We start from the raw sequence: 26,733 nt of genomic DNA on the forward strand, positions 1-26,733 counted from the left end.
AAATTAGTGTGGAAGTATTAATAAGGATGTGATGGAAAAGATAATAATCATAAGAGAACACATTTAGAGAAAAGGTCAGGAAAATGATCCAGAATCTTTGAGAAAAATTAAAATGAGTTTTAACTATGGGATTAAAATTAAAGGAATTAATTAAAATTAAAGGAATCCCTCTTGCTCTATTTGCAAAATTTAGTGTCACATTTTTTCCTTCAAATACCCCCTCTATATAATGAATTTGTTGCTACCTTATTTTTTCCAAGTCTTTCTTTTTCCTCTCTCAGTCAATAACATCTAACTTAATTAACAAAACAGGAAATCCATGTTGCTGACAGTAATACTTAGTCTTTTTCATTTTTATCCCCGGGTCACTTGAAAATCAGTTTTCCTGTCCCAGTCAATGGGTGGATTAAATGACTCTGTAGTTGTGTTACTGGCCCTTTCTTGCTCTTGGGAGAAAAAAACTTTTTCTCATCTTGATATGTGCTTTGCTCTACTTAGCACTCATGTTGGAAAACATTTTTGTTCTCTTTTTGGTAATCTTTGATTCTCACCTACACTCTCCTAAGTCCTTCCTTGCTGGCCAGCCTGTCCCTCATTGATGTGGGTGTTTCTTCTATCATAGTTCTCAAGACAATCAAGAGCTTTTAAATGAATGCAAAGTAATTTCTTCCCGAAGCTGTATGAAGCAGATATGCTTCATCTATAACATGGGAGGAGTGGAGATGGTGTTACTCGTAGCCATGGCATTTGACAGGTAAACAGCAATCTATAAGCCTCTTCATTATCTTAACATCATGAATCCTAAAATGCTATGTCTCAATTTGCCTTCATTACAGTTTATTATACTTATTTATAATATATTGAATTCAATTTATATTGAATAATGAATTTATAATATTCATTATAGTTTATTATAAGCCAAGTTTATTGTTGCTGCCAACAGTGGCTTCATGAACATGGATACCTTCTTGCTGCTAATCTTGTCCTATGTCTTCATTTTGGTCACCATCTAGAAATGTGCTTCAGGCTGTCGTGATTCTATTTTTCACTCCATGCATGCTTCTTTACGTATGGCCTTTCCCCACATCATCAAGTGACAAATACCTGTTCATTATTGACTTTTCTATCACCTCTGTCTTGAATCCAGCCATCTATGCATTTAAGGAACAAAGACATTAAAACAGCAATAAAATGATTGTGCAAAGAGAATCTCACTCCAGAATTTGTTGACCACATATATTTTTGGAGCTTTACAACTAAACATCCAACTGCATGGTGGCCCATCTCAACTCAGACCCCACCGATTTAACATATCCTGAACAAAGTCATCATCTGCCATCCTAAGCTTGCTATATAAAGTCTAAAAATAACCTGTAAATTTGTTGTAATGAATCACAAACATCATTATACTGAATTGTTATGTATATGTATATATATATATACACATATATATACACATATATATGTGTATATATATGTGTATATATATATATATTTCTCCTAAACAATGTTGTAAAGGACATTAGACATTCTGTGTGTCTTTGGATCACTTAAAGGCCAAGGTACTGCTGTAAGGACAGTCAAAACCATACTTGGAAAATATGTTTATCCAGTAAACATCCGCTGATCTAATGTAAACAGCTAGCAATTGAGTTGCTGATTAAATGTGTCAAAAGATGAAACCACAATGGTGTTCAGTATCCACTTGTCCTTCCAGAAGGACATTCAATAGTGCCTGCCACTATACCTGCCTAACTGAAAAGAGACCATATTGAAAGAATCCATGGAAAGACTTCAACTTTGCCATTTATAACTACTTCATCCAAGGGCCTATTGCACAGAAAGTAACCATGAAAAGATTTCATCCTTGCTATTATAATTACTTCATTCATATTGGCCCATTGCACATGAAAGAACACATGAAGTGGACTCATCCCAGCTATTTATAATTACTTCATCCATCACCCATTGTGCAAGTACTCCAGTGGCTGAGCCAGGTTATCAATTCAGCTATTTAACACTATTCTTGAACTATAGTAAGAATAGAAACATAAATAAGAAGTTACATGTATTTCTTCCTGCTTTTTCTGGCTAAAAAAAAACAAAAACAAAAACAAAAAACAAACAAAAAACCAATTTATATCATCTTATTGTGGCCCATGTGTTAAGTAACCACTATCCACTTTAAGTGACAATTCTAGTTGTATGAAAATTATAAAACTGAACCCACATTTATGAGGACAAATATCATAAACTAGAGTAATTAGAAAATTCCCATCAAAGTATTAGGTTAATTTCTTTTGCTTTTGTTAAATACATAAAATAAACTGGTTAAACCATTTGGTATGAAAATAAGAGAATGAATGAAATATCAACTCCAGAAACCAGTATGTTAGCATTTAGGAAAAACTTGAGGTAGGAAATCAGTGCTGTTGAATGCAGACTTACACTAATAAAAATATAATGGTTAGAATAGTAAAGAAAGTCCAGAAGAGATTTAAGCTTTATCCTATAATAAATGTGGATTCTATGACTCTAAATAGATGTGAATAAATCCATATAATGACAAATAACTAGGCATCTGAACAAACAAAAAGGTTAGATTCTTCACACCACACGTACAAAAAACAGATACATATATTTCAAAATAAATTAACTGGATCAAAATATTTTTTAAATTATGTCATAAAGCAGTTTTTAAATAAATTTCAGTATGGTGAAATGTATATAGCAGTTGCATTAAAAGTGCAATTTTCAACAAGGCAACAAAAATAGAAAACATGAATAAAAAAAAGACTATATTTTACCACATTAGCTTTAAATTTGTCAAAAACAAATGTAAAGATTTCTGCTTTATAGTTCTGCATGTAAGGAGTTTGGAATCACTATTCCATCATAATAAGTTAAAAGTAGAACAGAGTGAAAAAGAAACAATTCTTCTTGATCCAGAAGAGAGGGGAGGAGACAGGACAAACTGCTCCCCATGATTAGAGAGATAGGCAGGCAAATAAGGACAGCATAGCTTGCCAAGCAGACACAAAGATAAACCATAACTGATGAATTGCTGGAGGGTAGAGACCTCTGTGTTAAGAACTGGTGAGAGGGACCTATCCAGAGGTGACATCAATTATATTATGAAATTTACTTTAAGCAGCTGGACCAGATTCACCCAATAACTATCTGAGAAAAAATTCCCTCAGGCTTTTGGCACAGGGAGGGGTAAAGGAATCATTTAGAAATGTACCAGAGCACTCTGTTTTTCTCTAGAAGCCTTGACCTCAGGGGACACTAGTTAACCAAAACCTTGCCTACTAAGTTATTATAGGAGTCTAACTGACCTGGGGAAGACAATACCCATCTTCAACCACTCTAGCCATCATGTCCCATCTAAGAGAAAAGAAATAAAATGAGAAACACTTGTGAAGTTTACAGTCCAGAAACAGACTTACTCAAATCAAGACCTAATTCTAGTACTACACAATGCTTTCCCTCTGCTCACACCTCATCACCACATTACCAAATGCCTATTTATAGCAGTTTTTTTTTTTTAAAATCAAGTACATCATATCTAGTTATCAATAAGATATCACAAGTGGTGCCTGGGTGGCTCAGTGGGTTAAAGCCTCTGCCTTCGGCTCAGGTCTTGATCCCGGGGTCCTCAAATCGAGCCCCAAATTGGGCTCTCTGCTCAGCAAGGAGAATGCCTCCCTTCCTTTCTCTCTGCCTGCCTCTCTGCCTACCTGTGATCTCTGTCTGTCAAATAAATAAATAAATCTTTAAAAAAAGAAGACATGACAAGACATAATTAAGGTGGAAGCACAAAATTTGAATAGACATAACAAGCATCAGAACTAGACAAAGAAAGAATGCTTTAATTATCAGTCCAGAAAATTAAAGTAACTATAATTAATATGTTAAGAGCTCTAATGGACCAATCAGACAGAATGCAAGAACAAGTGGCCAATGAAAGCAGTGAGATGGAAATCCTAATGGAAAAGAAAGAAAGAAAGAAAGAAAGACTAGAGGTTAAAAGCACTATAACAGACATAAAGAATGCCTTTGATGGACTTATTAGTAGAATGAACACAGAAGAGAGTAAGATGATATATCAATAGAATCCTGAGCAAGATGATATATCAATAGAATCCTTGATATATCAAGATGATATATCAATAGAATCCTTGAGAACAAAGCATAAAAAAAAAAAACAGGAATATCTAAGGCTTGTAGGACAACTAAAGAAGGTAAAAATGTGTAATGGGAATCCAGAAGGAGAAGAAAGAGAAAAACAAACAGAAAGAAAAAATATGTTTTAAACAATATTTTTTCAATTTTTAATTAAAATTAAATTAATTATTAAATATTATTATTTATATAATTTATTATATATTATTATTTATATATTATATAATATATATTATTATATTTATTTATTATTTATTATTTATATAATTGTAGTGTTATAATTATGAAAAACTAATTAATTTACTTAATTTAATAAATTGCTGTGGCTGATATTGAGGAAGTTACTGCCTAAGATTCTGATAGATTCCGTCTCATGTTGAGGTCTCTTATCCATTTTGAGTTTATCTTTGTGTACGCGTAAGAGAAAGGTTGAGTTTCATTCTTCCACATATAGCTGTCCAATTTTCCCAGCACCATTTATTGAAGAGACTGTCTTTATACCACTGTATATTTTTTCCAGATTTGTCAAAGATTATTTGACCACAGAGTTGAGGGTCCATATCTGGGCTCTCTCTACTCTGTTCCCCTGGTCTATGTGTCTGTTTTTATGCCAATACCATGCTGTCTTGGTCATCACAGCTTTGTAGTAAAGCTTGAAATCAGGTAACGTGATGCCACCAGTTTTATTTTTGTTTTTCAACATTTCCTTAGTTATTTGGGGTTTCTTCTGATTCCATACAAATTTTAGGATTATTTACTCCAATTCTTTGAAGAGTACCAGTGGAATTTTGATCGGAATGCCATTAAAAGTATAGATTGCTCTAGGCAGTACAGACATTTTAACAATGTTTGTTCTTTCAATCCAACAGCATGGAATGGTCTTCCATCTTTTTGTGTCTTCTTCAATTTCTTTCATGAGTGTTCTGTAGTTCCTTGAGTACATATTCTTAACCTCTTTGGTTAGGTTGATTCCCAGGTATCTTATGTTTCTTGGTGCTATAGTAAATGGAATCGATTCTCTAATTTCCCTTTCTGTATTTTCATTGTTAGTGTATAAAAAAGCCACTGATGTCTGTACATTGACTTTGTGTCTTGCCATGTTACTGAATTACTGTATGAATTCTAGTAGTTTGGGGGTGGAGTCTTTGGGGTTTTCCATATAAAAAATCATCTCATCTGCAAAGAGAGAGAGAGTTTGACTTCTTCATTGTCAATTTGGATACCTTTTATTTCTCTTTGTTGTCTGATTGCTGTTGCTAGGACTTCTAATACTATGTTGAACAAGAGTGGTGAGAGTGGGCATCCTCGTCGTGTTCCTGATCTCAATGGGAAGGCTGTGAGCTTTTCCCCATTAGGATGATATTTGCTTTGGGTCTTTAATAGATAGATTTTATGAAGTTCAGGAATGTTCCCTCTATCCCCATACTTTGAAGCATTTTAATCAGGAATGGATGCTGGATTTTGTCAAATGCTTTTTCTGCATCGATTGAGAGAACCATGTGGTTTGATTTGAAAATGTTGAACCACACTTGCAACCCAGGGATAAATCACACCTGGCCATGGTGGATAAACTTTTTAATGTACTATTGGATCCAATTAGCTAGAATCTTGTTGAAAATCATAGCATTTATATTCATCAGGGATATGGGTCTGAAATTCTCCTTTTTGGTGAGGTCTTTCCTGGTTTGGGGATCAGGATAATGCTGGCTTCATAAAAAGAGTCTGTAAGTTTTCCTTCTGCTTCCTTTTTTATGAAACAGCTTCAGGAGAATACACCTATTCTCTTTGAAAGTTTGGTAGAATTCCCCAGGGAATTCTGTCAGGTCCTGGGCTCTTGTGTTTTGGGGAGGTTTTTGATCACAGCCTCAATCAGGTTGTCAATTTCTTCCTGATTCAGTTTTAGAAGTTCATAGTTTTCCAGGAATGCATCCATTTCATCTAGGTTGCTTGTCTTATTGGCATATAACTGTTGATAATAACTTCTGATGATTGTTTCTACTTCCTTGGTGTTAGTTGTGATCTCTCCCTTTTCATTCATAATTTTATTAATTTGGGCCTTCTCTCTTTTCTTTTGGATTAGTTTAGCCAATGATGTAGCGATCTTATTGATTCTTTCAAAAAAAACCAGCTTTTAGTTTCAATGATGTGTTCTACTGTATCTCTGGTTTCTATCTCATTGATCTCTGCTCTAACCTTGATTATTTCCCTTCTTGTGTGTGGACTTGGGTTAATCTGTTGTTGATTCTCCAGTTCTTTACGGTGTAGAGACAACTGGTGTATTCTGGATTTTTCTATTTTTTTGAGGGAGGATAGATGGCTATGTATTTCCCCCTTAGGAGATGCCTTCACTGTATCTCATAAGTTTTGGACCAAAGTGTCTTCATTCTCACTGGTTTCCATGAATCATTTAAGTTCTTCTTTGATTTCATGGTTGATCCAAGCATTCTTAAGCAGGTTGGTCTTTAGCTTCCAGGTGTTTGAATTCCTTCCAAACTTTTCCTTGTGGTTGAGCTCCAGTTTCAAAGCATTGTGATCTGAGAATATGCAGGGGATAATCTCAATCTTTTGGTATTGGTTGAGCCCTGATTTGTGACCCAGTATGTGGTCTATTCTGGAGAAGGTTCCATGTGCACTTGAGAAGAATGAGTATTCTGTTGTTTTAGGGTGGAATGTTCTGTATATATCTATGAGGTCCATCTGGTCCAATGTGTCATTCAATGCTCTTGCTTCTTTATTGATTTTCTGCTTGGATGATCTGTCTATTACTGAGAGAGGCATGTTAAAATCTCCTACTATTAACATATTCATACCAATACGACTCTTTATCTTATTAGTTTTCTTATGTAATTGGCTGCTCCCATATTGGGGGCATAGATATTTACAATTGTTAGATCTTCTTGGTGGATAGTCCCTTTAAGAATTATGTAGTGTCCTTCTGTATCTCTACTACAGTCTTTAGTTTAAAATCTAATTTATCTGATATGAGATTCACTACCCCAACCTTCTTTTGAAGCCCATTGGCATGAAAGATGCTTCTCCATCCTTTCACTTTCAGGCTGGGTGTATCCTTAGGTTCGAAATGGGTCTCTTGTAGACAACATATGGATGGGTCCTGTCATTTGATCAAATCTACAACCCTGTGTCATTTTATGGATGCATTTAGGCCATTTACAATGAGAATGAACATTGATAGATACGTTTTTATTGACATCGTGTTACCTTTGAAGTCTTTCTTTCTGTAGATTGTCTCCATATTTCTGTTCAAAGATATTCTTAGGATTTTTCCTGATTTATAGAAGCCCCATTAATATTTCCTGCAGTGTCAGCTTGGTGGTCGCATAGTCTTTTAAGCCTTGCCGGTCTTGGAAACTCTATCTCTCCATCTATTTTGAATGTCAGTCTTGCTGGATAAAATATTCTTTGCTGCGTGTTCTTCTCATTTAGTGCCCTGAATACCTCTTTCCAGCCCTTTCTGGCTTGCCAGGTTTCTGTGGATAGGTCTGACGTTATTCTGATGGGCTTTCCTCTGTACATAAGGAGCTTCTTTTTCCTAGCTACCTTCAAGAGCGCCTGTCTACTATTATAATTCTTCATTCTTAATATTGGGTGTCTTGAGGACTTTCGATAATCTATAATCTTGGGGGGAGACCGTTCTGCCTCTAGTACATGAACACTGGTTCCATTCACAAGATTGGGAAAATTTTCATGGAGAACTTATTCCACTATATCTTCTAGACTTCTCTCTCCTCCCCTTCAGGGAGTCCAATAATTCTGATGTTGGAACATTACATGGCATCATTTATTTCCCTGATTCTGTTTTCGTGGCTTCTAAGCTGTTTGTTCCAGGCTTCCTCTTGATCCTTTCCCTCTATCTATTTGTCCTCCAGATCACTAATTCTATTTTCTGTCTCAGTTACCTTAGTTTTTAGAGAATTTAGATTAGATTGGAACTCACTGAGAGCATTGTGAACATCATACCTGGTGGCTTTCAGTTCTGTCCCAACATTGTGAACATCATCCCTGGTGGCTTTTCGTTCTGCCCTAATCAATTCCATTTGGTCATCCATGGATTTTTTCAACCTAGCTATTGCCTGGATAATTGTTAACCTGAATTCCTTTTCCAACATATTGTCTATATCGATAGCCATTAGGTCTGTTACAGAAGGCCCATTCTCTGAATTTTTCTTTTCTTTGGCCTTCCTCCTCCTAGTCATTTTGGTCCGAGATGGCTGAACAGATGTAGCTGGATGTATCGACCGTGGTGCAGTCAAGGTGCACCCTGAAATGCTTCTGAGAAATCAGGAGTCCCCACCCAAATGAAAGAAAAAAGAAAGAGAGAAAAAAGAAGAGAAAAAGAAAAAGAAAAAAGAAAGAGACAGAGAAAAAAAGAAAGATAGAAGAGAAGGCTCAGCCCAAATAGGCCCCAAGGTAAGATTTATGACATATACAAGCAACAACAGACAAACAAAAAGACTGATAAAAGTATATGAAAAGAGAAAAAAATATATATATATGTATAAATATAAACAAAACAAAACAAAAAGGACCACATCAAAAAGAACCTCAAGTATAATATTTATATACTATCAGGACAATCACAAATACACAGAAACTGGCAGAAGAAAACGATGGGAGAGTGGTTATAAATTCTCAGTGTGGATGAAGAAGGTTATTTTGTTTTTTGTTTTTTGTTTTTTTTTAATTTTTTATTTTTTATAAACATATATTTTTATCCCCAGGGGTACAGGTCTGTGAATCACCAGGTTTACACACTTCACAGCACTCACCAAAGCACATACCCTCCCCAATGTCCATAATCCCACCCCCTTCTCCCTAACCCCCTCCCCCCAGCAACCCTCAGTTTGTTTTGTGAGATTAAGAGTCACTTATGTTTTGTCTCCCTCCAAATCCCATCTTGTTTCATTTATTCTTCTCCTACCCACTTAAGCCCCCATGTTGCATCACCACTTCCTCATATCAGGGAGATAATATGATAGTTGTCTTTCTCTGCTTGACTTATTTCGCTAAGCATGATACGCTCTAGTTCCATCCATGTTGTCGCAAATGGCAAGATTTCATTTCTTTTGATGGCTGCATAGTATTCCATTGTGTATATATACCACATCTTCTTGATCCATTCATCTGTTGATGGACATCTAGGTTCTTTCCATAGTTTGGCTATTGTAGACATTGCTGCTATAAACATTCGGGTGCATGTGCCCCTTTGGATCACTACATTTGTATCTTTAGTGTAAATACCCAATAGTGCAATTGCTGGGTCATAGGGCAGTTCTATTTTCAACATTTTGAGGAACCTCCATGCTGTTTTCCAGAGTGGTTGCACCAGCTTGCATTCCCACCAACAGTGTAGGAGGGTTCCCCTTTCTCCGCATCCTCGCCAGCATCTGTCATTTCCTGACTTGTTGATTTTAGCCATTCTGACTGGTGTGAGGTGATATCTCATTGTGGTTTTGATTTGTATTTCCCTGATGCCGAGTGATATGGAGCACTTTTTCATGTGTCTGTTGGCCATCTGGAGAGGGCATATACCTCAATATCATCAAAGCCATCTATGAAAAACCCACCGCAAATATCATTCTCAATGGAGAAAAACTGAAAGCTTTTCCGCTAAGGTCAGGAACACGGCAGGGATGTCCATTATCACCACTGCTATTCAACATTGTACTAGAGGTCCTAGCCTCAGCAATCAGACAACAAAAGGAAATTAAAGGCATCCAAATCGGCAAAGAAGAAGTCAAATTATCACTCTTCGCAGATGATATGATACTCTATGTGGAAAACCCAAAAGACTCCACTCCAAAACTGCTAGAACTTATACAGGAATTCAGTAAAGTGTCAGGATATAAAATCAATGCACAGAAATCAGTTGCATTTCTCTACAACAACAGCAAGACAGAAGAAAGAGAAATTAAGGAGTCAATCCCATTTACAATTGCATCCAAAACCATAAGATACCTAGGAATAAACCTAACCAAAGAGACACAGAATCTATACTCAGAAAACTATAAAGTACTCATGAAAGAAATTGAGGAAGACACAAAGAAATGGAAAAATGTTCCATGCTCCTGGATTGGAAGAATAAATATTGTGAAAATGTCTATGCTACCTAAAGCAATCTACACATTTAATGCAATTCCTATCAAAGTACCATCCATCTTTTTCAAAGAAATGGAACAAATAATGCTAAAATTTATATGGAACCAGAAAAGACCTCGAATAGCCAAAGCGATATTGAAAAAGAAAGCCAACGTTGGTGGCATCACAATTCCGGATTTCAAGCTCTATTACAAAGCTGTCATCATCAAGACAGCATGGTACTGGCACAAAAACAGACCCATAGATCAATGGAACAGAATAGAGAGCCCAGAAATAGACCCTCAAATCTATGGTCAACTAATCTTCGACAAAGCAGGAAAGAATGTCCAATGGAAAAAAGACAGCCTCTTCAATAAATGGTGCTGGGAAAATTGGACAGCCACATGCAGAAAAATGAAATTGGACCATTTCCTTACACCACACACAAAAATAGACTCAAAATGGATGAAGGACCTCAATGTGCGAAAGGAATCCATCAAAATCCTTGAGGAGAACACGGGCAGCAACCTCTTCGACCTCTGCCGCAGCAACATCTTCCTAGGAACAACGCAAAAGGCAAGGGAAGCAAAGGAAAAAATGAACTATTGGGATTTCATCAAGATCAAAAGCTTTTGCACAGCAAAGGAAACAGTTAACAAAATCAAAAGACAACTGACAGAATGGGAGAAGATATTTGCAAACGACATATCAGATAAAGGACTAGTGTCCAGAATCTATAAAGAACTTAGCAAACTCAACACCCAAAGAATAAATAATCCAATCAAGAAATGGGTAGAGGACATGAACAGACATTTCTGAAGAAGGTTATTTTGATTCTTCTTGGATGTATCTTGATATCTTTGTTAAAGGACTCAACTTTCCTAAGATAAAGGGGGATTAAAAATTGGTTTGCCTATAAGGGTAGCATTGATTGGGAAAAGGGCATTACGTTGAAGTTTAACTCTATATGAATGTTAAAAAATAAAAATTAAAAAAGTATAAACTAAACTAAACTAAACTAAAATTATAAAAAAAAATAAAAATAGAAAAGCAAAAGAAAAACACGGGTATAAGTATCAAAAAGTTCATGTTAAAAGGTTATTTTGGAATTTGAAGTACTGGACATCTCACTGTGATGGTAAATAGGTTAAAAATTATCTATATTAAAAAAATGAATCAGAATAGTGGGAATGAATTAAAAATAAAAGTTGTATCTATGAAGTAGTGGTGGTTGTTCTCCTGTCGTCTTTCTTTTCTTTTCTTTTCTTTTTTTTTTTTTTTTTTCCTGTTTGGCTTTCTGGGGGAGTGGCCTGCAACATGGGTTTTCAGGCAATGTTCCCTTTGTTAAGTCTTCCTGCCCCCCTCAGAGGGGTGGGCTCTGATGAAACCAGTTTTTCAGGCTTTGTTCTCTGGAGGTTTTTATGTTTGTTTGTTCATTTTTTTTGTTGTTGTTGTTTGTTTTTGTTTTTGTTCTCTAGCCTTGACAGCTTTTGACGGTTTTTGGAGGTTTAGAGAAAAGCCAAACTGTACCCAGACCTCCCTCTCAGGGATAAGCCTCATTCTGTTCCCTTCTGGGTTCAGCAGAGCACATAAGTCCCCCCTGGGCCGCTGGCAGAGCACATTCTGAGTACCGGTCCCTGGGGACAGAGGAACTCATGCTTGTACCCAAAACCACAACAGCGGCAGCTGTCTGGGCAGCTCCGGACTGCTAGAGAGGTTCCATGTAGTGATTGCACACTGAGATTTTCCCACTGGCCTGGGCTGGGAGTGCATGGTCTTTCCAGGTTTGAGAGCATGGGGCTGGCGCCTGCATGCACCTCTCTCAGGGGAGGGGATGGGGTGTGACTCTGACTCTGATAGCCCAGCACAGCACTTGTGTGGGAACTGTAAAAATGCTGTGCTTCTGCTGGCTGGCGAGGCTCCCAGCGCCTCATGGGAGCTGGACCCCACACGTTCTCAGGCGTGCTGGCAGCTCAGGGACCAAGATCTGGTTTCTCTGCCTCACTCTCTCTGGCTCAGCACCAAGCGTGGCTGTCCTGGGTCCGGGGACTTAATCCCCTGTCTCTAGCCACCCCAATTCCCACAATTTCTCCCTTGTAATACTTTGCTCTTTTTGAGTGCTTTCAAACTCCAAGTTAATGCTGGCCCCCAGTCACAGGGCACTCTCATATTGGGGTATTACTTTCTAGTAGGTCACCTCTGGTGGCTCCCTCTCCCTTTTGTTTATCTTCGATATTAGTCCGATGTTCCCACTCCACTTTACCTGCCCATTAGCATCTTCTGCCCCCGTAGAGATCCAGACATGTATAATTCTGATCTCAGGCTGGTTTCATGGGTGATCAGAATTCTTCGGTAGGTAATCACTTTAGGGTACAGGTTGAAGCGGCACCTCCTCCTACTTCCCCGCCATCTTGTCCTATCCGGGAACCAATAATGTTTGAGAATTTCCCCCAGGTTAAAGTCATGCACCAAACCATAGATCCATAAATCCAAAGCTGGATAAATGTTCCCTGAAAACACAGCCACTAATATCATTTATGAGTGAAATAAAATCAAAGATAAAGAAAAAAATCCTAGAAGAACTCAGAGAAAAACTTCACCTTACCTATTTAAAAAACAAACAAACAATAAATTCCATCCAGCTTTTCCTCAGGCATCATGCAAGCAAGAAGAGAATAAGGTAGAATATTTAGAGTACTAAAATACATAGATATTTTATATATAGACTTAGAATTCTGCACCCTGAAAAACTATTCTACAAATGTCAAGAAAAAAGAGAGACTTCCTGAGAGAAATAAAAAATGTGAGAATTTTGACAGGAGACCTCCATCAAAAGAAAAGTTCAAATAAGTTTCTCAGAGAGAAGAAATCCCACCAATTTATTTTATAGGTATTTACAAACTGATTCTAATATTTACATGGGGAGGCAAAGGGCCCCTATAGCCAACACAATATTGAAGAACACAGTTCAAGGACTGATGTTACCTGACATCAAAACTTATCATGAAGCTACAGTAATTAAGACAGTGTGGAATTGGCATATACATATAAAAAAAGATAAATCAGTGGAACAGAATACAGAACTTAGTATAGACACCCATAAATATACTCACCTGACCTTTTACAAAGGAACAAGATAATACAATGCAGCAAAGATAATCTCTTCAACAAATAATGCTAAAACACCTGAATGTGCACATGAAAAAAAAGAAAAAAAAAAGAATCTAGACACAGATCTTTATATCCTTCAAAAAATTAATGCAAACTGGATAAGAGACCCAAATTTAAAATGAAAAATATATAAAACTTCTAGAAGATAACATAAGAGAAAACTTGGATGTCCTTGGATATGATGAAGACTTTTTATTTTCTTTTTGAAGTATAACTGATACATAACATTAGTTTCAAGTGTGCAACATAATGATTTGATATTGGTATAGTTTGCAAAATAGCAGTGATGTCCTTTTAGATACATCAAAGACACAATCAAGAAATCATTGATGAGCTGGACTTCCTAAGATTAAAAACTCTGAATCACAAGAGATTATACCAACAGAATGAGAAGACTGAGAAAAAAATATTTGCAAAACAGATATGCATATTGAATTCTCCAATCAAAAGATGTAAGTGGCTAAATGACTGAAAGAAAACCCATGTACATGAGACTAGCCTCACCTAAGGACATATGGAGTCTCAAAGTAAATGTATGGAAAAAGATACTTCATGCAGTTGGAAACCAAAACAGAGCAGGAGTAGCCATATCTATATAAGATGAAATAAACTTCATGTCCAAACAAGAGACAAAAAAGGTCATGATGTAATGATAAAGGGAGGTACTTAACAAGAGGCTGCAACAATCATATAGATATGCACAGAACATCAGTACAGCTAGAGTCAACACTAACAGATATGAAGGGAGAAGTAGACAATACAAAAACAATAGTAAAATTCAAGATCCCACTTTCAACAATGGATAGATCAGACAATATCAATGAGGAAACACTGAACATGAACAATACTTTAGACCAAATACATCTAACAGATATATACAGAACATGAATTAGAGCAACAGAACACAAATTCTCAAGGGCACATAGAACATTCTCCAGGATCGATCATGTGTTAGGTCACAGAACAAGTGCAAAAAACTTTAAAAGATTAAAATCATACCAAATATATTTTCTAACAATAATGATCTGGACTAGAAATCAATACCAGAAAGAAACCTGAAGAAATTACAAATATGTGGCATTTAAACAACATAACACTGACCAACCAATGAGTCAAAGAAGAAACAAATGGAAAAATCAAAACTATTTCTAAGCAAATGAACATGGAAATACAATATAACAAAACCTATGGGGTGCTGTGAAAGTAGTCATCAGGAGAAAATTTATAGTGATAAATGTTTCCATTAAGAAAAAAGAAAGATCTCAAGTAAACACCCCAATGCATAACCCCCAGAGAACCAGAAACAGAACAACCTAAGCCCAAACTTAGAAGAAGGAAAGAAATTATAAAGATCAGAACAGAAATAATGAACTAGAGACTAGAAAGAATAGAAAAGATCAACAAAAATACAGAAATCCTCTTTTTTTAAAGATTTATTTTATTTTATTTTATTTCACAGACAGAGACTACAAGTAGGCAGAGAAGCAGGCAGAAAGACAGGAAGGGAAGCAGGCTCCCTGCTGAGCAGAGAGTCCAATGTGGACTCATGACCTGAGCTGAAGGCAGAGGCTTTAACCCACTGAGCCACCCAGGCACCCTCTTTTATTCATAGTTGAGCTTTCTGCAATTTCAGTTCCTGTGGACAACTGTTGTGATCTCTAAACAGATGGTACTCCTCTGATGACTCATCAGAATGTTACTAGTAACCTAAAGATGTCATATTGCCTATATACATCATTCACCCACTTCATCTCATCAGGTAGCCTTTTAATGGTCTAATCATCACAAGAACAATAAAGGTGAGTAGGGTACCAACAAATACTTTGAAGGAAAGAGAACACATTCACACAATTTTCATTACAATATATTTTTAAAACTGTTCTATTCGTAGTTATTGTTGTTATTTTCTTATGTGCCAAATTGATAAATTAAACTTTATCATAGATATGTATGCACAGAAAAATATGCAGTATATATAGGAATTGGGACTATCTGCAGTTTCCAGCTACAGGAGCTTTTGGATGTATCTCCTGCAGATAAGGGGGCCCTGTAAGAGCATTTTTCCAGATTTATAGAGAAATAGACATCACTGAAGATTTTTAAGGTGTATAACATGATGGCCTGATTACATATATTGTAAAATGATTCTCCGGTAGACTTAGTAAACATCCATCATCTCATGCAGACACAATAAAAAGAAAAAAACAATTCTACTCATGATAAGAACTCTTAGGATTTACCCTCTTAACTTTCCTGCACATCACACAGCAGTGTTAACAGTCACGTGTTGTAGATTACATTCCTACTATTTATTTTGTAACCATAAGTTTGTACATTTTAACTACTTTCTTCCAATTCCCCCTCCTCCCCTCCTTTGATAACCACAAATTATATCTTTTTCTGAGATTCTGTGTTTTTTGCTTTTTGTTTTAGGTTCCATATATAAACAAGATCATACAGTATTTGTCTTTGTCTCAACTAACTTCACTTACCGTAATGCCTTCAGGGTCCATCCTTATTGTCACAAATGGTAGAGTTCCATTGTTTTTTATGATTGGACAATATTCCATGATATATAATCATTACTCTTTTTTATTTTTACAATTGATTTTTTATGAGAACTTCTAAAACATACATCTTTAGCTATTTTCTTTTTTTTTAATGTTTTCTTTTTTTTAATTTATTTTTTATTTTCAGCATAACAGTATTCGTTATTTTTGCACCACACTCAGTGCTCCATGCAATCCGTGCCCTCTATAATACCCACCACCTGGTACTCCAACCTCCCACCCCCCGCCCCTTCAAAACCCTCAGATTGTTTTTCAGAGTCCATAGTCTCTCATGGTTCACCTCGCTTTCCAATTTCCCCCAACTCCCTTCTCCTCTCTAACTCCCCATGTCTTCCATGATATTTGATATGCTCCACAATTAAGTGAAACCATATGATAATTGACTCTCTCTGCTTGACTTATTTCACTCAGCAGAATCTCTTCCAGTCCCGTCCATGTTGCTACAAAAGTTGGGTATTCATCCTTTCTGATGGAGGCATAATATTCCATAGTGTATATGGACCACATCTTCCTTATCCATTTGTCCATTGAAGGGCATCTTTGTTCTTTGCACAGTTTGGCAACCGTGGCCATTGCTGCTATAAACATTGGGCTACAGATGGCCCTTCTTTTCACTACATCTATATCTTTGGGGTAAATACCCAAGAGTGTAATGGCAGGGTCATAGGGAAGTTCTATTTTTAATTTCTTGAGGACTCTCCACACTGTTCTCCAAAGTGGCTGCACCAACTTGCATTCCCACCAACAGTGTAAGAGGGTTCCCCTTTCTCCACATCCTCTCCAACCCTTGTTGTTTCCTGTCTTGCTAATTTTGGCCATTCTAACTGGTGTAAGGTGATATCTCAATGTAGTTTTAATTTGAATCTCCCTGATGGCTAGTGATGAATCATTACTCTTTATTCACTCTTCAATGGACACTTAGGTTGCTTTTTGTCTTGGATACTGTAACTAATGCTGCTATGAATGAGGGGTGCAGGTATCTCTTCAAGTTAGTTTTTATTTCCTTTGAATATATTCCTATATGTGGAATTGCTGGATCATATGCTAGTTTTTTTTTTTAAGATTTTATTTATTTATTTGACAGAGAGAGATTACAAGTAGGCAGAGAGGGAGAGGAGGAAGCAGGCTCCCTGCTGAGGGGAGAGCCCGATGCGGGACTCGATCCCAGGATCCTGAGATCATGACCTGAGCCGAAGGCAGAGGCTTAACCCACTGAGCCTCCCAGGTGCCCTAGTGTTTTTGTTTTTGTTTTTGTTTTGAGGAGTTCTTATACTGCTTTCCATAGTGGACTTACCAATTTATAATCCTACTAACAGTGCACAAGGGTTCCCTTTTCTCCACATTCATACCAGCATTTCTTACTTCTTGTTTTTTTTTTAATTATTATACCCATTTTAACAGGCATGAGGTGATATCACATTGTGGGTTTTATCTGCATTTCTACAATGACCAGCAATGAGTATTTTTCAGTACTTGTTGGCAATTTATGTATCTTTGGAAAAATGCCTACACAATTCCCTTGTCCATTTTTTACTGATTTTTTTTTTTTACTTTTGACCTGTTACTCTTTGAGAGGTTACTATTATAAGATATATGGTTTGCAAGCACTTTTTACCATTCCATAAGTTGTTTTTACACTTTGTTCATGGTTTCTTTCACTATGCACAAGTGATGTACTGTGCAGAAATGAAGTACAGTTTGATGTAGTCCTACATGTTTGTTTCTGACTTTGTTGCTTATACTTTAAGTGTGATTTCCAAAACATCGTTACCAAGACCATTTCTCGAAGCTTTTTTCCCAAGTTTTCTTTTATGACTCTCATGGTCTCAGGTCTTACATTTACATCTTAAATTCATTCAAAGTTAAATTTTGTGGGTTGTATAAGATAGAGGTCTATTTTCAGTACCATGCTTTTTAGAAGACTATGTAAGAATGAGCTAATAAGTACACCTGTGCCCTTTAATGCCAACGTGTGGGTCCAGAGGAAAACAGGGAGTGGCAGAGATGAGTAACAGGGTGGGAGGATTGCAACTGTTGAAAAGTGCCAGTGAAACTGGCCTTGGGTTCCTTATGCTTTTCTCTGACTGTTCTCTCACTGAGAACTGCTCTTCATCAAATGGTGCCTGACAAATGGGCAGGGAGCAGAGGGAGGGGAGTGAACAGAAAATAAAGCATGGGCTGAATTCTTTCTTGATAGAAATCAAGTACAACTGATTTACCCCAGCACTTAGTACATTGCCCAGCTTCTCTGGGGTAAGAGCTAGATTATTTCTTAAAGACATGAATGAGCTGAACTGAGCAGTTATTCTGCACTCCACTACCCAATTCTCACCCCACTTCTTTGTTAGTATAACTGAATTCTAAAGGGGACCATTAAGTCAGAGTGAGTGCAGAGGAGGGTGTATCTTTTTGATATAATAAAACAGAGAAAGTCTACCTCATTTAAGCCCAATTTACCTCATCATCTGTTTCTAATTTTAAGATGTAACAGTCTGAGCTGAACCTCCAAGGGAGGTTGAGATCTCATAGATTGTCAAATAACCCATTACCTCACATCATTATTTGTATATAAGTGTGGATTGGGACTAACGTGCAAGATCATAAACAATATTTAATTTGACAGGTACTCATTCATGATCTCTTGAGATAATCATATGATTCTTTTCTTTCATTCTATTAATGTAATTTATTACATTGGTCAATTGCATATGTTGAGTTATCCTTTTATATCCCAGGGATAAATCCAACTTGATCATGGTGAATGATCCTTTTTTATTTTTTTTAAGACTTCTTTATTTTATCTTAGAAAGAAAGCATGTGAGTGGGAGAGATGCAGAGGGAAAGGGAGAGAATCTCAGACTCCCCACTCAGTGGGGAGACTGACTTGGAACTCAATCTCATGACCCTCAAATCATTACCTGAGCTGGAACCAAGAGTTGGACACTCAATCAACTGAAACACCCAGGCATCCCATGAATAATCCTTTTAATGTTGCTGAATTTGGTTTGCTAGAGTTTAATTCAGAATTTTTGCCTCTAAATACATCAGAGATATTGACCTGTACTTTTCTAGTAGTACCTTTACTTGGCTTTGGTATCAGAATTATGCTGTCCTTGTAGAATGTGTCTGGGAGCATTCCCTTCTCTTTAATTTTTAGGAAGGGATGGGAAAGACTGGTGTCTTGGTTTAATAATTTTTTAATTAATTAATTTATTTTCAGCATAACAGCATTCATTATTTTTCACCACACCCAGTGCTCCATGCAATCTGTGTCCTCTATTTAATACCCACCACCTTATACCCCAACCTCCCACACCCCCGCCAATTCCAACCCCTCAGATTGTTTTTATCCAGGATCTATAATGAACTCCTCAAACTCAACACACACAAAACAGACAATCATATCAAAAAATGGGCAGAATATATGAACAGACACTTCTCCAATGAAGACATGCAAATGGCTATAGACACATGAAAAAATGTTCATCATCACTAGCCCTCAGGGAGATTCTAATTAAAACTACATTGAGATATCACCTTACACAAGTTAGAATGGCCAAAACCAACAAGACAGGAAACAACATGTGTTGGAGGGGATGTGGAGAAAGGGGAACCCTCTTCCACTGTTGGTGGGAATGCAAGTTGGTGCAGCCTCTTTGGAGAACAGTGTGGAGATTCCTCAAGAAATTAAAAATAATTTTTTTAAGAAAAAGCCCTACATATTCACTTTGTGTTCAGCCCTACAAGTGTGTAGTCAGTCCTGAGTGCAATGTATCTGGGGAATGTTGTATAGAACTCCAATGAGCTTACTTCTCGACCTTCATCTGCATCTTTACCCCTGAGTATATAGGAAGTGATGAAGATCACTGTGGATGATCCTTCTACTATACCCTCTTCTTCTGCCCAACTTGATAAATGTGGGAATTCATAACACCTGACTAAATAAGATTTAATAAACACATGCCTCCCTGACTGAGACTAATTCAAAAGCAAAGAAAGAGTGTTTGGCAAATTGGGCCTCCTTTGAAGTTTCTGGGCTGAAAACAGCTAGATCCTCATTGCAGCTCAATTCCTTCATCCAGGGAGTAAATACTTAGGAGGAACATTTATCTTTGAAGGTCATGTGCTCCACATACTCCCTGCCGACACGCACATCACAAGCACATCTTGTTCTAATCACATGATACTCCCTGTGTCACTGTCCTGATTATTAAAGCTTTGCACTCCTTTTTGTTTTTCTTACTCCCTTAATATCACTAATATTTACAATTAAAGTGGAGGCAGTGCTTGGTTCAGGACCTTTCACCACTAGTACTTGAGCATCTGGTCCCCACCTCCTCTCTTTTCTCCTAAGGTGTCTGGAATAAACTCATTTACCACCTCAGGGTTTTCTGGCCAAAACTAAAGCTTAATTTAGGGTAGTATCATCAAACTTCTTATGGAACAAGCCAAAGACTTTGTGGGTCGTATGTCGGCCAACTCTGCTTCTGGTAGCACAAAGAAGCCATAAACAATACATAAACAAATGGATGTGCCTGTGTTCCAATAAATTTGAGAAAGAGGCTATGGTCCAAATTTGGCCCATGGGCCATAATTTGCTAACATTTAATTTGGAATAGTATATTTTTATCTTTTCATTTGTCCAACAATTTAGTATGCTTATGGGATTGTTCCCCTTGGATAAATACTCTTGCTTGTTCTGGAAAGAAATATTCATACATAGGGCTCACTCTATCTCACTCCATAATGAGGACATCTGCAACAAATGTAGAAACTTCTCAGTCTTCCCAAATCAGTAAATCTAAGATCATGTTTCCACATAGTCTGTCTTAAATGAGTTATCACCCACACATCCAGAATATTAACTTGCGAAATAAGCAGGAGATACTCTAACATCATGCATCTTCTCTTACTTCCCATCAATAAGTAACTCTTCTATTTTTCTCTTGAGCCAATTAACATAACTCATGGCCTGGTTCCCAAGAGAAATCAATATAAGGCTGATAATTTGAAATCTCAGAAACATCAGTAGGTCACTACCACCTACTGCTACTAATTAACTGTATTCTTACTGGAAAGAGACATATATTTTGTCTGAGAGGTGATTATACTACACAGCGGAAATCAAAAGTATTGAGTTTCTACAAATGCGGCTGCATACCTAAGAACAGAACAGGTAGGTCAGACAAATATTCCTAATGTTGAGCAATACCACAGCAATCTCTATCTTCTTATACTTCCATTCTACTTTCTTTCCCTTTTTCCCACTTGCATACTTTCCTCCTCTATCTACTTATTCTAGTCTATTGAACAGTGTTCTATTTTAATCACAAAATTATGCCTGAAGCCTAAGGAATATTCTGAAATGACTGATATTTATGATGTCTCTTTGGTGGGTTGGTATCTCAAGGATCTTGCATCTCTCACCACTTGCTTCATCCTCTTAGGTGGGTACCAAATATGTCTTTCCCACTGTGGGTACCAAATATGTCTTGCCCACTCCATTTCCACCCATGCTTCCAACAGATTACAACAATGGAAATTATTTTCTGCCTTAATGCAGGAAAAGCTGGGGTGAGTCAGTTCCCTCCATTTGACACATTTGATCATCTGATCAAATCATCCAATGATGTTAGCCAATGAATGGGTCAAGAATTGGAGAATGATAAGAATGAATATGACTTAGTAGAACTGGTGTCCATCGGTTGTGAAAAGAACCTCTGTGAGAAGCAAGCTAAGATGGTTAAGAGTAGAGATTAAAAGAAAATTCATGAGTATGGTACATTAGTGACAGAACACTGGCAAAATGAGTTTTGAACCAATTTGCCTCCTACGCTTTCAGTTTTAGGATGGTTTTAATTATTGATCTTGGCCTCTTAGAGGAGAGGCTATGTTTAATCACTAAAGTCTAAAGACCTAAGTTCTATCTGATTTTCTGCATAGCCTACTTGAAAAATATCCTTCCTATGTTCTGAATGTTAAAGCCAAAATATCCAGCAAGGAGAGCAACCAACTCTTAGGGGACTCTGCTTTCAGAGAATTTCTGATTCTCCAATACCTCTAAGAAAGAAGTCTAAGAGGTCTTCATACCTCTAAGAAAGGTATGTCCACAGTAGCCAAACTATGGAAAGAGCCTAGATGACCATAAACAGATGAATGGATAAAGAAGATGTGGTACATATATACAATGTAAAACTATGCAGCCATCAAAAAACTGAAATCTTGCCATTTGCAGTGACGTGGATGGAACTAGAGGGTATTATGCTAAGTGAAATAAGTCAATCAGAGAAAGAAAGAACTAAAAATTATTAACTGGTTTAAATTCACTCTTCCCTTATACACTAAGCAGCAACACAGTATTTCAGGATAAACTAACTAAATATTAGAGGTAATTTCTTGTAAGTCTTGAACAAAAGATGGCATCCTCTTCAGATGGTAGCTATACTTGTCCTGAACAAAACATAATGTTTAAACATTAGTCAAATCACTAAGCTGTACACCTGAAACTTTTGCTGCATTGTATGTCAACTATGCTTAAATTAGAAAAAAGAGAAAATGAATGGGAAAAAGAAAAGGAAAAAAAAAAAAGAAAGAAAGATGAGATCCTCTTTAAGCAGGGTAATCAAAACAAAGTAGTATGAAGAGTTACTGGTAAGTCTGTTTTCACTAAAAATTTCTAGCTTTTCTCTTCAGACAGATTTCTTCAGTCTTACCTGAAAACATAAGGAAATATTAGGAACAAGAAATTTCAGTTGGCAAGGTAAATAATGTATTATATTATACATTTCCTGTTCTTGGTGTAGGACTTGCCTATTACAAATAACAAACACATCCTCATTCTGTAAAATGCCATCCAGTTGCCAATATTTTATATTCCTTGACCCAAATCTCTTTCACATATATTAATGTTCTCTAAACAAGGAAGCAGGTACACTTCTGGTTGGAATTAGGTATGAAGCATGAAGGTTTTCTTCATAGCATACCCAGGAATTGTCATTTATTGGCTGAAAGATGTTGGTTTAACCAGAAGTAGTTAAAGTAAAAAACTAGTACCAAAATAATAATAATGGTAATAATTAATAATTACCTTGTGTCACATATATGCATACTTCAGTCATATTTCACAGAATTCTTTTTCCTTTTCTTGCCCCTATTTCTCTTGTTGCTTTCATTTCCTTTTCATGATTATTATTGATTATGCTCACTACAAGTGTAGCTAACATCTATCAATACACAGTGCTACTACAATATCACTGACTCTATTCCTTGTGCTGTAACTTTTATCCAAGTGACTTATTCATTCCATAATAGGAAGCCTTCATCTCCCACTCCTCTTTACCCTATTTTGCCCATAACCCCACCACCTTCCCCTTGGCAACTACCAGTCTCTTCTCTGTATTTATAGGTCAGTTTCCTCCTTTTCAAATTTTTATTTCAAACACATGACCAGGTTTCTGTGCTCAGCAGGGAGTCTGCTTGAGATTCTCAAGCTTTCCCTCTGCGCCTTGCTTACTCATGATCTCCCTCTCACTCTCTAAAATAAATATATAAATCTTTAAAAAAAAAAAAAACATGGACAATTTAGAAAACTACAAAACACTGATGATCATAGTTTTTATTATTAAAATGACCTAAAATGTCATTATCCAAAGTGATCTTGCAATGTTGATCTTGCAAAAATACTTGCATATTTTTGTAGTGTATAATAATAATGAGCACATCACATAATACATAGTCCTTTATAAAAAATTTTTGTTACTTAATAATTTAGTGGACATCTCAACAACTGTAAATTTGCATCATTTATAATGGCCAAACTCATTTTGAAACTAATCTTATCAAATTCCCCTTTCTGAATCTTCTCATATCTAATTGTATCTTTTAATTGTACATTTAATTTTTCACTTTAAATAATGATAGATTATATATACACATCTTCATCTTTCTACCTATTCACAGTCAAAACATATATTCCCCTTGAAAAAGTTGCAGCAATTTTACTCACCCTCAAATAGCATTTTAGCTAAGCTCAGCTTCAAATACTGGAAGACCTGATTGCATGACCTCTATCTTTCATGACTCTCTGGAGTCCTGTATTTTTTACATGCTTTTTGTGTATCATGAGTAAATATTTTGTTTGAATTGCTACTCACTAATGCTAGAACAGATATATCAAAAACACAAATGCTCTCTCAATCCTAGCAAAGTAAGGAGAAGCCCTTTTTCTGAGTCTGCTGCCACTCTGGGGTTTAGAATTTTACCAATTTAAGGTACATCTTAATTCTCCAAATCACTGGTTGCAGGGGCAATACTGGAAACTATCAGAGAACTAAGCCTATTCATTTTAAGCTATGAGTCCTCATAGAGTCAACACTCTTAAATTCATTGGCTAGTCACTATTCACTATTCCATGAGTGATTAATGCCTGAAATTTTGCAGTGCAAAGTAAAAGAATAATCAGACAGTACATTCTGCTATGGTATATACATGTGCACAAATATGATTAAGAGTTTGAATATTCAAATCATAGCTGACTATTTAAGACACAGAAAACATTTTCTCAAACATATAAGGAGAAGACTGAAGAAGCCCAAAATTGCAAAATAAACATGGTAAAGAATCTCTACCAGGCAGATGTTACTCTTTGTTCCTAATTCCTCCATTTTACCTGCCTTACTTATTCTCATATGATTTCTTTCCTGTCACCCTAGCTGGACTTTTTATTACCTCATTTCTATTTTTTTAATCTTCCCTTCTCCTGCCCTCTCTGTAGGTGTTATAACTTCAAAATTAGACACATGTAACATATTTTACACAAATCAATGATGGGCAAACAACATATCAATGTTCACTTCCCATATTTATCACTTCTGCCTTATTTTCTACCTTTAGAATATTTCAGCATCTTCTCTACTGATTGAACCAATGGATGCAACAAATGACTCTGTGGTGTCTGAATTTGTATTGATTGGACTTTCAAATTCATGGGAGATGCATCTTTTTCTCTTTTGGTTCTTCTCTGTATTCTACATGGGAATTATCCTGGGAAACCTCTTCATTGTGTTCATGGTAATTACCGACTCTCATTTACACACACCCATGTACTTCCTATTGGCCAACCTCTCTCTTCTTGATATAGGTCTATACTCTACCACAGTCCCCAAAATGATCTCTAACCTTTTCACTAACTGCAACATCATTACCTTTCCCAAATGCATGATACAGATATTTTTTATTCATTTCGTGGGTGGAGGTGAAATGGTGGTGCTCATAGCCATGGCATATGACCGGTACACTGCAATCTGTAAGCCTCTCCACTACCTGACCATCATGAGCCCCAAAATGTGTGTTTCCTTTATAGTGGCTGCCTGGATAGTGGGGATAATTCATGCCGTGTCTCAGTTTGTTTTTGTCATAAACTTGCCCTTCTGTGGCCCTAATGAAGTAGATAGTTTTTACTGTGATTTTCCTCGGGTCATGAAACTCACTTGTGTAGACACTTACAAGCTGGAGTTTGTAATCATCGCTAACAGTGGGTTCATATCCATGGCTACCTTCTTCTCTTTAATTATATCCTATATCTTCATTTTGGTCACTGTCTGGAAACGTTCTTCAGGGGACTTGTCCAAAGCATTTGTCACACTGTCAGCTCACATCACTGTAGTGATTTTGGTTTTTACACCATGCATGTTTCTCTATGTGTGGCCTTTTCCTACAACATCATTGGATAAATACTTTTTCATTGTTGACTTTTCTATCACCCCCCTCTTGAATCCTGCCATCTATACATTAAGAAACAAAGACATGAGAGTGGCCATGAGAAGACTGGGCAAACGGATTGTGGGTCCTAGTGGGATCTCACAATGAATGGAGCAGATCCACATACAACATGCTTCAGGTTCACCAAGAACACAGCAAGTTATGTGACTGTTATCACTGCAACGGTAAGAATTCTTTTAGGAGGTGGCAGTTTAGCAAAGGTCCCCTGTATAAATTGATTGTTTAGTTAGAGGTGACTTTATTTTGTTAACCACAGAGAATAAATTGACTTTACCTACTTCCATCAAGAGGAGAGATGAGAATAGAAAACTGAGCTGATTTTCTGAAGTAAACTTAATATTTGAGTGCCGTTTTCTGGGTGACATTTTCTGTGACTTGCTAATTGTATTTACTCTCAATTATGAAAACAAACCTCAAAGAATTGATAAATATAACTCAGAGTAAACTTACGATTTTAATAGATAAGGTGCATTTGGATAAATCTAAATCAATGGCCTATTAAAGATTAATTTATTTTAGAAAGAGAGAGTGGGTGCGTGAACAGTGGTATGGGGAGAGGCAGAGAGGGGAAGATGGAGACAAGCAGACTCCCCACTAAATGGGGAACCCACCACTGGGCTTGATCCCAGGACCCTGAGATCATGACTTGAACTGAAATCCAGTTGGTCACTTTAACCGACTAAGCCACCCAGGTGCCCCAGTAGTCTATTTTTTTTAAATTTCTATTTTATTTTAGTTTAACTTAGAATAAGGAGAAAATCTACTTTTTGTTAGTTATTTTAAGGATACTATATTTGTTTAGATTCGAACAGTTGTAAGTTAAGAGAAACTTTTTAACATGATACATAATTTAAGTAAATACAAATCAAAGATTTGAAAATTATTATTTAGGTGGGAGGGGCAGAGGGAGAGGCAGAGAGAGAATATTAAG

General features: G+C 36.6%; 1 protein-coding gene and 1 pseudogene across 1 annotated transcript; both read left to right on the forward strand.

The window, feature by feature from the left end:
• The first annotated feature begins 397 nt into the window (after positions 1–397).
• LOC131837149 (olfactory receptor 4F15-like) lies at positions 398–1,309 on the forward strand (annotated as a pseudogene).
• A 23,638-nt stretch (positions 1,310–24,947) lies between these two features.
• On the forward strand, positions 24,948–25,889 carry LOC131837150 (olfactory receptor 4F6-like). The gene has a single exon (XM_059183402.1). It carries the CDS (start codon positions 24,948–24,950, stop codon positions 25,887–25,889), a length of 942 nt encoding a protein of 313 aa, XP_059039385.1.
• Positions 25,890–26,733: the final 844 nt, after the last annotated feature.

This window comes from Mustela lutreola, chromosome 7 (genome assembly GCF_030435805.1).
Source record: "Mustela lutreola isolate mMusLut2 chromosome 7, mMusLut2.pri, whole genome shotgun sequence".
Lineage (NCBI taxonomy): Eukaryota > Metazoa > Chordata > Mammalia > Carnivora > Mustelidae > Mustela > Mustela lutreola.

Excerpts from the sequence above, each read along its gene's own strand:
- LOC131837150 (XM_059183402.1), top strand. The coding sequence starts at position 24,948 with ATGGATGCAACAAATGACTCTGTGGTGTCTGAATTTGTATTGATTGGA.